This window comes from Ambystoma mexicanum, chromosome 2p (assembly GCF_040938575.1).
Source record: "Ambystoma mexicanum isolate Mex_15411 chromosome 2p, UKY_AmexF1_1, whole genome shotgun sequence".
Classification (NCBI taxonomy): Eukaryota; Metazoa; Chordata; class Amphibia; order Caudata; family Ambystomatidae; genus Ambystoma; species Ambystoma mexicanum.
Genome location: NC_090923.1, coordinates 1,014,215,760 through 1,014,229,641, shown reverse-complemented (window position 1 = coordinate 1,014,229,641; position 13,882 = coordinate 1,014,215,760). Strand labels below are relative to the sequence as shown.

The 13,882-nt window shown below is 48.2% G+C and overlaps 1 protein-coding gene across 1 annotated transcript in view; it reads left to right on the top strand.

Moving 5' to 3' along the window:
• The window catches only part of MAP3K11 (mitogen-activated protein kinase kinase kinase 11), a 397,361-nt gene extending 386,400 nt beyond the window's left edge, over window positions 1–10,961 (top strand). The window contains exons 9-10 of the mRNA XM_069644857.1: window positions 3,719–4,285; window positions 7,335–10,961. Coding sequence (XP_069500958.1) covers window positions 3,719–4,285; window positions 7,335–8,008 — 1,241 coding nt within the window. The 3' untranslated portion in view covers window positions 8,009–10,961. The remainder of the gene's footprint in view (window positions 1–3,718; window positions 4,286–7,334) is intronic.
• Window positions 10,962–13,882: the final 2,921 nt, after the last annotated feature.

Sequence of the window (13,882 nt, the reverse complement as noted above, 5' to 3'; positions counted from 1 at the left end):
GCTCGTCCCAAAGAGGCTCCGGGGCTCCGGGGCTCCGGAGTGTACTCGCGATACTTCCTCATAAGAAAGAAGACTGGCGGCTGGCGACCCATCCTGGACCTTCGTCGTTTAAACAAGTACATCAAGTCCCAGAAGTTCAGGATGGTCACTCTACAGCATGTGCTGGGGCAGCTGGAGGAGGACGACTTCCTATCGTCGCTGGACTTGGAGGATGCCTACTTCCACACCCCCATTCTAAAAGGACATCGAAAGTTTCTCAGATTCGTAGTCCAAGGACGGCACTACCAGTTCAAGGCCCTCCCCTTCGGATTGAAGTCGGCACCCAGGGTATTCACAAAGTGCCTAGCACCAGTGGCAGTGCGGCTGCGCCTGCAGGGGATCCACGTCTACCCCTGCCTGGACAATTGGCTCATCCAAGCAAGGGCAAGAGAACTCGCTGTCTGGCACACGGCGAAGACCGTCCAGCTACTCACGGATCTGGGATTTTCGATCAACTTTGCGAAATCCCACTTGGTTCTGTCGCAAGTCGCACTGTTCCTGGGAGCCAGGCTCGACACAGTGGCGCGATTGGCCTCTCAGTTGGAGGAAAGGACGAAGGACATCCTGGGCAAAGTGCAACGGCTGTCGACCATGGACGTGGCCAGGGTGAGGTCCATCAAGTCCCTTCTCGGCATGATGTCCTCGTGCATCTACCTCGTGCTCCTGTGCAGGCTGCGGATGCGTCCACTGTGAGAGTTCCTCAACGCCCGTTGGAGGCAAGCGGCGGGCAGCTTCGAAGACAGGATCTCGCTCAATGAGACCTTCCGCCAAGTGATCCGGTGGTGGGGCACCCGCGCGCATCTCGAGGCAGGCGCGGACTTCCAGACCCCGGCACATCAGACGGTGACGTCGGATGCCTCCCTGGAGGCATGAGGAGCGCACACTGGAGATCTCCACGCAAGAGGCCTTTGGCTCCCGGAGGAGAGGTCACCACACATCAACGTCCTGGAGCTCTGAGCCGTGTTCTGGGCCCTCGGGTCATTCCTTCCGGCCCTCAAGGGCAAGGTGGTGAGGATTTTTACCGACAACACCACCACAATGTTCTACATCTGGAAGCAGGGAGGCACCAGATCCCCAGCCCTATCCAAGGAGGCCCAGGATCTGTGGCACTGGGCCGTCGCCCAAGCGATGTTTCTGGTACCCTTCCACCTGGCAGGAATAAACACCATTGCCGACTCACTCAGCAGGGAGCTACACTCGTGCCACGAGTGGGAACTGCGACAGGATCAAGTGATCTGCTATTCCAACGATGGGGCAATCCCCAGATCGACTTATTTGCGACGGCGACGAACACCAAGTGCCGGAGGTTCGCCAGCAGGTTTCCCCAGCCGGGGAGCATGGGCGTTGCCTTCTCATTCCCGTGACGGCCTGTTCCTCTATGCGTTCCCGCCGTTGCTGCTGCGACTCATCAACCAACTCAGACGGTCCCGGTGCAGGATGATCCTCGTCGCACCGGCGTGGCCGAGACAGATCTGATTCCCGGACCTTCTGGACATCTCAGCATCCCCCCCAGTCAAACTGCCGACGGACACGGATCTCCTCTCCAGAGAATGAGACGCCATCCTCCACCATGACCCGGGGTGGCTGAACTTGCAGGCCTGGCTCCTGCAGCACTAGAGTTTGGAGGGTACAATATCCCGGTGGGCTGCAAGGAGGTGCTTGCAAAGGCCAGGGCGTCCTCAACTCTCAAGTGCTATGGACACAAGTGGAAGAGGTTTTCTGTCTGGTGCCGGGCACAGAAGATTAACCCTCTGCGGATTACGGCCCCTCAAGTGCTGCTGCACTTGCTATCGCTGGCCCAAGACGGGGCTGGCCCATGCCTCCATCAAGGTCCATCTGGCGGCTATCTCCCGCTACACCAGAACTCCGGGGTGCTCATCCCTGTGGTCCCATCGCCTGGTGAAAGAGTTAATGAAAGGACTGTTCCGATCGTTCCCGCAGGTGAAGGCTACCGGCCCCGGCGTGGGAGCTCATTGAGGTGCTGTCCAGGCTCATGGGGCCGCCATTCGAGCCTCTGCATTCGGCACCGTTGAAGTTCTGTCGTGGAAAACAGCGTTTCTTGTGCCATCACCTCTGCACGACGAGTGGGAGAGATCCAGGCCCTCTCCTGCAAGCCCCCATACCTGACTTTCCACGAGACGAGGGTGATGCTTAGGATGCACCCCTCCTTCATGCCCAAGGTGCCGTCGGACTTCCATCTCAACGAGCCCTTGGTGTTAGCGGTTTTCTTCCCGTCGCCTTTGTTGCCGGCCGAGAAGACTTTGCACTCGCTGGATGTAGCTAGAGCGCTGAAGTTCTACGTGGACCGCATGAAGAGTTTTCGGAAGACATCACAGATGTTTGTGAACTTTGGACCTGTGAACCAAGGGAAGGACCTCTCAAAGGCTTCCATTTCCAGATGGCTCTCCGGCTGCATCATGCACTGTCACCGGTTGGCAAACCAACCGTTGCCTGGGCGTCCGAGAGCCCATTCGACCAGAGCGATCGCTGCTACCACGGCGTTCCTATCTGGTGTGCCCCTGCTGGACATCTGCAGTGCTGCTACGTGGAGGTCGACGCACACCTTCACGAGATTCTACTGCGTCGACCGGGATTCCAGGGAGGAATCCAGAGTCGGCCAGGCAGTGCTGCGCAACCTGTTCGCCTGAAGGTGGGCCTGGTGAGGAGGAAAGAGGTGCTTAATATTGAGTTGATGAAATGCTTAATGTTGAGCCTTGCCACCTCCCGTGGTTGTGCATGTATGTACTGCTATGTATTCTTGTATTCATGAGCGTGTGAATCCACGCCAGACCCCATGCTGGAGAAGGAACAAGTTACTTAGCTGTAACTGTTGTTCTCCAGCATGGGTCTGGCATGGATTTGCATGCAAACCCTCCCTCCTACCCCTCTGCGGCTCTTCACTTGGTCCTACTGCCACTTTACGTGCTACCAAATCCGAAGATGGCTGCCAGAGGAGGGGCTTAGGTAGAGGGCAGTCATTGGCTGGGGGAAGTATGACCCATAGACCAGCTATTGGTTATTAGGAGAAAGAAAGTTCAGAAACTAAACTGAAACTGGTTTTTTCTTTACCGAGGATTCCCAGCCTGACGACGGGGAATATTCATGAGCATGTGAATCCATGCCAGACCCATGCTGGAGAACGACAGTTACAGGTAAGTAACTTGTTCCTTCTCCTCCCCTTTCCCTCCTCTGTACCCCATGGGCAGCTCCCCAGCTTAAGGGCCTGTGCCCTTGAGCTCCATGAGGGTCAGGGGTATTGCTACGTTTGGAAAAGATCCAGGGCTACACTAATGTTGGGGCTGTCGGGACCCGGGGCTAGCGGGCCTTTTGGTTGTACCCCTGAGATTTTATCTGGGGCTACAACCAAGGGACCCCGGCATATAGCTCACTTAACCCCCCCCTCCTAGCAACGCCTCTGATGGGAGTGCCCCCTCATTCACCGGCACTGGGCACATGTCATCTTTTACTCATCTTCACTCTCCATACAAATAGTCTCAATTTATAGGCAGCGCTTACAGTGCCTTCTAGTAGGCTGCCGTGAAAGAGCAACTCTTGCAGCGAAGTATCCCATTCTGATTTCCGCAATATCTCGCTCGTGCATCTTTTATGCACACTTTTGGTTACTGTATGCAGTTGGGCTACATGCTCTTTATTTGACCTCCTTGTGCTTTCTCCACAGGTGAGACCAGCAACTCCTCAACCCCAGTCAGCCCAGCAAGGGAGGCTGCACGTACGCCCTCAACAGAGGAGTTGAGAAAGAATGGGCACGCATCTCAATCAACCCCACCGACCGCGCACTCGTCACCATATGCCACACGTACAACGCCGAAGCTTATCCACCGAGCTCTTCTGCGGGGGGCGGCCTTGCTGGCTGCCCTGGGCCTGGGGCGCGACATGCAGCTGGCAGAGGTGCCAGCGGAGGAGGGTATAGACAGCGCCTCACCCCCACTTGAGGATGCCGTTCTCGCGGGTGCAGACCCTCTCGCTGCTCCTTCCGTTACTGTGAAGTTGACCCCATCCTCCCCCAGGAGCCACCCTCCTGAAATCCTAATTGACTTGAGTGACCCAGATCCAAGCGAAGAGGAGGCTGCGTCTGCAGTAACACCGGGCGCCGGCCCTTTGAGCGAGGACTTGCTGATCGACTTGGGATACGATTCAGAGGTCATGAAGCCTGGGGATTCTCCCTCTCCAGTGTGGGGTCACAGGTCACCAAAGAGTCCGAAACTCGACGAGAACACAAGGCTTGGTAAGAACGAACTCTTCATTTATTCTGGGAATGGGTTTTTGAGGCCCCAAAACATAGTTCTGTCTTGGAGATAGGGGGGGGGGGGGGACACTAGGGTTTTAACTTGCTGGCCTAGATAATAAGGGGGTAAGGGGTGCTTTCCATGATGACTTAGGACCTTAAAAGGCAGCAACAATGTAGCCATGGGTGAACAGGGCAGTTAAAACGACGCCCACCCAAGGAAGGGCCTAATACTGGCTTGGAGCTCTGGGTGTGGTGGGCTGAACTGCAAGATACAGGCAGGCTGCAAGCAGGTATGTTTAGGTGTGGCCTTTGACAGCACTTTCCTCCGGCAACGTCTTTATGGCACACATATATTGCATGGCATATCATTGAGTCCATTATCCACTTTTCACTGGTATTCGTACTGGAGCAGTGACCACATTGGCGCCAGTTGTAGATAAAACACTGTAATATGGATGGTTGTCCCACTGACGCAATGTTAGTTTTTGCACGGTTGAAGAATGAGCATAATGGCCACTTACCTGCTGGTGTTCGCACTGGCCAGAAAAGCAGCACACCCACACCAAGCCTGTCTTGTGCAATCGCTGACACATTACACATTGGCTCATTGACCTGTACTGCTAAATGTAGCTCAATGACCAAACATGGTCTTTGCCTTGGTGCACTGACTTTTGCACCAGCAGTTGCACGGTAACAAACACCAGTGCAACTGTAGCTACTGCGCTAGCTTGATCACTCCGGCAAAGTCTTTTATTGCACCAGTGTTATTTCAGCCTAAAGCTCAAGATTGTGCATGCTATGCAACCATTCCTGCTGCAAAAGTAGTCCCAAACGCAACTGACAACTCTGCGTACTCCCTTATGCACCGTGCGCATATATTCCCAGTTTGGTCATGATGGAACCTCAAGTGGGCTCCCGGTTTGACACACTGAGTACACTCCAAATTCAAATATCACTGCTGCACATTTCCAATATATTTCCAGTTTGCACTAATTTAGTATGCATAATCCCATTAGACACAATCTGTTTATTCCCAGACAGTCCCAGTTTTCTCAATATGTATGTTGTCAGTTCGAGCGTTTTAGATAGTTTACAAACGGCCAGTTTGTCAATTCCAGTGTACTCCCAATTGTACTAATGCAATATATTTCGAGTTGGACAACCCACGTATAATGCCAGATGGCACACTGTAATCCCAGTATACACGCAGTCTGAACGTTCGAGTCTGCTCCTCATTTGACGAGCCCAGTGTACCCCCAGTTTCCACAATCCAGAGCCCCCCCCCCCACCTAGATCGCTCATTGCCAGGATCCGTCCAGTTTGACAGCGCATATATTTCCATTATGCACAATTCCTGTATGCATGTGCAGACTGTGCAAATCCGGCCTACTTCCAATGTCACCGTCCCAGTGTTTACAGTGCCAGTGTATTCCCAGCAGTATATTCAGTATTTTACAATTAAATTGCCATAGTTTCATACATCCCCCGTTTACTGCTAAACATTTCCAGTATGCCACCGGTTGCATGTCCCTTTGCCGTCACCATTTTTTTCAAAGTAATTTTCAATGAAGAAATTAGTTTGAAAAACTATTTATTTTAAATGTTGGGGTGTTCCTCCAATCCACCCTTTTCCTAATACTATTATCCTTACCCCAACCTCCCTTTACCCTGTTACCCCCTATATATTGCAGTGTGATTTTTCGCAGTCATTTTTTAGTTGAAAATTAATTTGAAAAAACGGGTGTCGGTAAAACAACGCGATACCATGGCACCAATTCCCAGGGTGCCAGGATATAGCCAATCTAGGCAACCCCAGTATAAAACCAGTCTGACAAACTCATCGTGCACACAGTAGTGGGCATATCCCCAGTGTACTCAAGGTTGCTGTTTGCAGGTGTATTCCAAATTTTAAATGATCAATCATTTCCCATTTCAGTCGGTGTCCCAGTATATACAATTCCACAGTTCCAGTGTACTTCAAAATGACCATTGCACAATTCCAATAGGTTGCATGTTTGCAAAATCCCAGTACGCTGCCAGTTATGAAATACCAGTATTGTATAATTTTCCAGTTTGGCAGACGTCCATATGTTTCTCTTTGACGATCCCTCTCTGCTCCAGTTAGCACAATCCTGGTTTACTTTATTTGATGACCGCTGCATACTGTACCGAAAAACCCCAAATTAGCACCAAATATCATGGAGAACAAGCTTTAGTTGGGGAAACTGCGCTTGTGCAACCCAAACTGAACAAAATGCACAACGTATTCCCCAAGCCACATAGAACATAATGGCAGGCGCGGAGGGCTGGGACTCAACACACTGAGAAAAAAACCAGCATCAGGGACCACATAAGGTGACGACCGCTCACTTTTGACACCTAATAGAAATATCCCAAAAATACTGCTCTCTTACAAATGTCTAGCGATCCCGGCTTACCTTGGTATGGCCAGGACCAATGGTCTCCAGACTGTGCGTGTTCATGGGGCCTGTTCCCACAAATCTCACACACTGTTCTTTTGAATGTCCAGATGGTACCCACTCGCATTCCTAAATGTATTAAATATTACAGTTCAGTTCTGCTTGTTCCCCACCCCCAATGCTTCCAGAGCATCTATGCCTTCTGCTAATGAAGATGCATGATGCTGTTAATGGCATCTTGTTTCTGGCTTTTGAGGATGTTGCTTAGCATTCTCCAATCACATCTGCTCCATTGGAGATGTCCCACAGACGCTATGGGGCCGTAGCCATAGAAAGGCGACTAGCGTAGCAAATGCCATAATAGCCAGAGAAATAGGTGAAACACGGTAAACTCCACCAAACTGAGGCATGTGAATAAGGTGTAGATATGGTAAATTGGCTTTCTGTTGTCACATTAAGTTGTCATACGCTTTAGAAAACGGGACCTAAACCAGTCGGAGCAGTCCTACTAAGCCAAGACCACTTGGGTAGGGAGGAGAGAGGGATGAGTGGGAGAGGTTGGAGTTAAGCAGAACAGGCAAATAGCTCCGTTCATCTAACTAAGCCCATTTTATTTATCTTTCTAGGCTTTATCCTTCCATCACCTTCAAACCCTAACCTGGACCACGTGGACCCACACTGCCTTGCCTGCACAGTGACCAGCAGTCCAAAGTTGCTGCATTCTGATGTCCAGATCATTCCACGGCCGCGCCCGTCACCAGTACGGCCCCGCATTGACCCTTGGAGTTTTGTCTCTGCTGGCCCCAAAGCATCTCCGGAACAACAAACCAAGAAGAATGCTGTGTGGACGCCCAAAAACAGCCCTACATTATCCCGAAATCCTTTTTTGAATTCGGACCCTTTCTCGTCCACCATAATTGGCCCCTGCCCCGCCCTCCCAGACCCAGCATGGATCTCTCAACCCTGCACTGCCGTTCAGGACCATCTGGCGCCACCCACTCCTCCAGGCCTTGTGGACGATGACCCATTTAACCCATCACTTAGTAGGACCGGTGCCTCTAATGCACCTTTCTTCCCTGCTCCACGTCCGAGCTCGAGCCCCCGGGCAGGCCGACCAAGCCCAGGCACATCCCCCTTACTTACCACTCGGCCAGGGCGACCAAGCCCAGGCGCATCCCCCCGACTCCCCACTCGGCCTACCAGACTGACTCTCAGACCTGAGACACAGCAAACCGCCCGGGAAAGGAGCCTGAACCCCTGGTGGGCTGAAACTCAGCAAAGTGGGCTGGATGGCTGTTGAAACCACCCACCAGAGACTTCAGAAATGTAGTCCTGTTTTGGACCCAGAAGCCGCTTGTGAGCGAATGAGGGTAGATGATGGACCTTTCCTGCTTTGGACATTCTGCAAAGGTCACGAGTTTAGAGTGCGTTTTGGAAGGTGGAAGCAGGTTTGTGAAGGTGTTTAATTTTAGGAGAGGTGTTGGAATGACAGTAGAAAGGCTGAGAAAGTTGTTGAAGATTAACTGAAAGACCTAGTGAGGGTCAGAAAGACTTGCCAGAGATGAGAAGCACTGGACAAGATCATGATTTGTGGGGGTCATGAAGAATGTCTCTTTAAACAAGACGATGCTGGCCCAAACTTTTTGGGTGGGTTGGGGATTTTAAGTGTTTTGGTTTATAGTAAAAGTTTCGACAGTCATAGTGTCGAAATACAACAGTTTCGACTCAAAAGCATGGAGAAAAATAAATCGAATGCACGTTTTTTTTTCTTTTTGGGGGAAGAGGCCCTCCTCCCCAAACCCCTGTTTTTTGGGGAAAACCACTATTTTTACTATACGAAACCCAAAAAAAACGTACATAAAAAAAATGCATTCTAACATTTGTTTTCGGTGCTTTGGTTTCGAAATTGAAACTATTTTTTCAAAACTTTGACGGGACACCAGTGTTTTACTTCCATCTTGGCTTACAGAGGAGAGTGTTGAAAGGGTATAACCCAAGTGATCTTTGTCAAAATGGTGCCACAATCCAAAGGATGTCCAGCAACACTACTGAACAGCGGGGCTATTAGCTCAGGTACATAATAATCTTACGTGCCCTGACAAAGGGGAAGGGCAGTACGGGCGTCTATCAGTTTTAGTCATAACTTCAGTGCCCCGCTTCACCATGTGAGTGACTAGGCCCCCCGATCGGGGCTAATGTAGCCCTGCTTCAGAGGTCTCAGCCAGACGTTTATTAGGACTGCTCGGCCAAACTCTGCCTTCTCGTCATAGTGGAAGGACGAGGACGTCAACCGTACTTGACAGATAATGTTTGCAGGTTCAATTGATCATTTTGGTGTGTGTATGGTGGGAGGTGTGTGCGTGCGTGCGTGTGTGTGTACATGTATGTTTACACACACAATCTTACTTGTCACTGGAGTATGTCAAATACTGTATGTCACTACTTGGGTGTTCATCAGTAACTTCAAGCAAGGCTGTTATACATAACTGCAGTGGGTCAGGCCCCAAATGAAATGTCAACCCCCAGGAGTGTGGTCAGCATAAAATGCATAATTATTTTTCCAGTGTTTGTCATGCCCACTGGAGAGAGAGAGAGAGCGAGCGAGAGAGCGAGCGAGAGAGCGAGCGAGAGAGCGAGCGCGAGAGAGCGTGAGAGCGAGAGAGAGAGAGAGAAAGAGAAAGAGAAAGAGAAAGAGAGAGAGAGAGAGCGAGAGAAAAATATATATGTGATCATGGTGCCGGTGAGGCCTAGTCGATCATTTTGGGGTTGTAGCGGAGTCTTGTCTTGCTATGGAGAAGTGTCAGAAGCACTCATTGGAGTATGCTGGGTTCCCCAGGGGTGCAGAAAATGTCACTGAATGTATGAGGTTGGAAGAAAGCGCATTAGATTGCACTGTTGCATCAGAACTGCTGCTGGAGTCTGTGCGAACATATTTAGATTTGTCCGTCAGTAAAGTGTGCAAGGCCAAAGATGGAGAAATGCACCCAACCTTCTTAAATCGAGTGTTGTAAAGGGTGACCAAGATTGAGGGCTAGAATGGACATGCGCTGGCTGAGCTCTGTGGGCATCCAAATACTGAAATAGGATAGGGTGCCGCAAGTCATGATTAAGCTTCATTGGCCGAGCTAGATAGGGTTCAAGCCCAGAAATGTCTGGGAATTCCGCAGGTGCAGGATGCTAGTAGACCTGTTGCGTTTCACCTCTTCCATCTCCACAGTGTCCAAGTGCTCCCTGATTCATGCTCCCAGAGGAGAAGTGTGTCGAAGCCAGGTTTGGGGGCAGTAGGGGTGTTGCCTTAGCCTAAATGTGTGCCCCGATAACCAATGGCTTCGTCTTCCATGCTACTGTCTTATGCTACTGAATGGAAATTCCCGCAGGCTTGTGAATGTGAAGAATCTCCATTGGTCCCCTTGTTTGCGCATTCTATGATTCCAACCTCTTACCCCATCCATCCCCTGTCCATAAGCTTCCTGAAGTTTCCCTCTGTCAACCATATTTAGGGCAAGGCCCAGAGGATGCTAATCCTGGTGGAAATTGCTAATTTACAAAGAGCTCTTACTGGATCCAGTTGCAGAATTTGTTGATGCATTCTACTGGTTAAATTAAAATGGCAATGAAACCCCGGTTGATACCATTCGAAGCCAATAACCAGTTTGATGTAGACCGTTAACATCTTGAACCTCTGGGACCCCGTCATGCACTGTATTTATCTTATGAGGCAGAAGTTGGGAGCCAACAGACTTGTGGCACAAGACCCCCTACTTGACTGTTACAGGGACAACCTATTTATTCCTGTTTAACTCAACGAAAGCCTGTTCCCAAGTACTCGCAAAATCTTATTTTTGGTCCAAAGAAAAGCCCCACCGCCCCACTTCTTTCCTCCCCTGCAATGGATGACTTGGTGAACCCGCAAAATTAGCTAGGTTTCTGGTGGGTTGGTGCGTCCAAGAGCCTGATGGGGCAGAAGTAACATCACTCGGAGGTCAAACCGAGACTGGCCTCTGTAATACTCTGACCAAGCCCTGCTGGCTTCCCAGACACATATCACTAGTCATGTACATCTACATTTCTTTATAGTCCCTACCTTCACCTGCACCCTTTGCAAGAGAAATAAGTAGAGATTTCTGCAACACTTGAAACACTGTATTATTCTAGGCTGGGCCTAAAAGCACAAGCTATGAAACAGGCCAACGTCAACATGAACCTGTGGATTGTGAAACAAGAGACCAAATAAAATCTATTATGAAACCCAACGACTATGGAATGTTGTGTTTTGTTTCATTTGCTGACTCAGCAGAATCTGCTGAGTGTGAGGTTCACATCTCTGTCAATGGGGTAGGCTCTAACAGCGTCTGGATCTAAGGCTCATTAAGTAGCTCTGCTTGTTTTGTTATGTTATGAGCACTTGTAGCACACACGTATGTACGTACGCCAGAAGGCATCTTGGCACGAAAATGCAATTGAAAGGAAATGCCAACCCCAGCTAGAATAAATTGGTTTTAAGATGGTGACAACATTGAAGAAGGTTGCTGATATGTCTCAAACTCACCGGAAGGGCATCCAACAGCTTACTAGCTGCCAAAGAGAAAGCCCGACCGCCCACTCTACTCAGGCGAAACTCAGGGACGACAACCAAACAATGATTAGAAGAGTGGAGAGCCCTCACAGGACATAAGGAACTTCATGCCGCAGGTTTTTGTAGGCAGGACTACTTGTAAAAGACCTGCATCTTGAGGTTGGATAGGCACCTTGTGGGTACACCTGACAAGATGGTAGGCTGGGCTAATGTGCAGCCAAGCTTTTTCAGGTAAGGCTTTCTCCATGGTGGGTCAGACTTCGTGATGAGCAGCGTTTCTAGTAGACCAGGCCGTTTGAAGTAAGCTGCCTCTCTGGTGGGTGATGTTTAACATGATTGTACGGGTCCCTTGCAGTGAACTGAGTGCTGGGTGGCTTCTAGGTTCCTCATGGAAGTCTAGGGTATTTTTGCAAATCCAGACTTGTAGAATAGACATCTAGTGCTGGGTTGCTGTTCATAGCAGGCCATGCTTGATGTCGGCTTGGCTCCCTGTGGTACTCCAGGCTGACCCCATGGTATTCCTTGTGGTAGGCTTGGCCCTATGGTATCCATCCTCTATGCTAGGCGAGTTACTTTTTTGAAATGTTGTATTGATATGGGTGAATACAGCCTTTCAATATTAATTACAAAAAGAATGAACATTTCTTCATAAAAAAAAGAATTTAAACCGACAATATTGAAAATATGGATGAATAAATCAAATCACATCTTCTGTCTGGTTTCATTTTCATCATAGTTAAAGAGCATAATATCAGTTAAAAAAAGAAAATAGATCACAGTGAATCAAGTTACACACAATTGGATCAGTGTACATAGTATCAATATTTCATCATGATAACATGTAAAAATATTCAATTTCAAGTGGAAGGGTGATCCATAAAACAAGCAAAGGTAAGCATATGAATTAGTTCACTGTAGAACAAAATTAAACAAACTGCATCCTAGTTTTAGTTGGGTTCGTTCACAAACAATCTGGATGAAATGGTCCTAAGTAATTAAGTATGGAAGAGCACATTACATTTAGGTAGTTGCGCCAATCACCAACTTTAGGGATTGTAAAAAAAGTTCATTCATTGCTGCAAAAACGAAAACAATACGGTCACCTGTGACAAGGCTAGTCCATAACTTTTCATGGGAAAGACATCTGTAGTTCTTGTATAAAAGTTCCAGGTGAAGTCGCCTAATAGAAGTCAGTGTAGGACAATAGATCAGAAGATTGTTTCCAGTTGTGAGGCGACTCTACAAAATTTACAGCTTCTGAATGATATAACTATATTGTGTCTACACCCCATGGTTTCGCGTGTAGGCCACAGATTCAATCTGAAACTTAGATGCATGGATCTAGATGCATTGATCTATATGTTGCTGCAGGTAACAAGATGAAATAACGTTCCAGACAGTGCAGTGGTTTATCAACAGAATAGTGAAATCATCAATTCTCATGAAATCAGGATAATGCATGCACTGTTGACGAGTGGTGATTCCGTCTATGAGCCACAACTTTTTTTTTTCACCCTATTGGGATTTGTTATTAATAGATCTAGAGAAGTGCATGTAGCTGTCATGTTTATAACATGCTTTTTCCACGGTGCAATGTTCTTGACCTAAATGTTTGTTTAAATATATGCAGAAGATAAATGGTATAGAGCCTTCGGTATCATTTGACATGCATTTTTTGTATAGATTAAAAATTTCCAGGTGCAGATAGCACCCAATGAAAGAAGACCAAGTTCTTGCGGACTATACACTTGGGTTGGTTATTCGGCAGAGGCAATATTTTTTTCCAAAAGTGGCCCTCAAGCTTGGTCCAATAAGAGGAATCTCGGATGGTCCTAGTCTCTGCACCGTAGGTGACTGTCGGGAAAACTTTCTGTGTGTAAAACTTCAGGACTGGGGCTAAGGTGAACCTTCCATACTTTTAAAGAATAATTCTAGCTTGAGCAGCAGCCGTAAGCATTCTTTTCTCTAAATCAAGCTTGTATGGAAGATCAGACGAATTTAACATTCCGTCATAGATGGCAATATTGGTTGATAGTTTCAATAGGCATACCATGAATACGCCACTTATATTTAATGGTTTTATTGCACCAAATAATACCACATGCCATGACTTTTGATTTAGTTAATAATCAAGTGGTTCTGTTTAGTATAAAGTAATAAGGCTGTTAATGAATTCTGAAGGCCTTTAGGTGTTTTGAAGAACAAGACTAAATCGTTGTCGTATAGAAGCCATGGTATAGAATAAGGACCAATCTTTGGAGGGTCTGACACTACACTTTTTAAAGCGAGTCCAATGTCAGAAATACAAAAGTTAAAAAGCAAGGAGGCTAGAACACACTGCTGCTTTAAACCACGATTTGTTGCAATGGGTGAGATAAATTGCTGTCTATAGAAAGACGAATACGAATCGAAGTTTCAGAGTGAAATTGGACAATTAGAGCTCTAATATAAGGTAGACAATTTGCCTCTACCAATTATTTAAAAAGATCATGAGGGACTGAGTCGAATGTGGCTTTAAAATCAATAAAAGCTATATATAGGGGTTGTTTGGATTGAGAACTATAACTTTTTAGGGCCCATACAGCAAACCAATTAAAA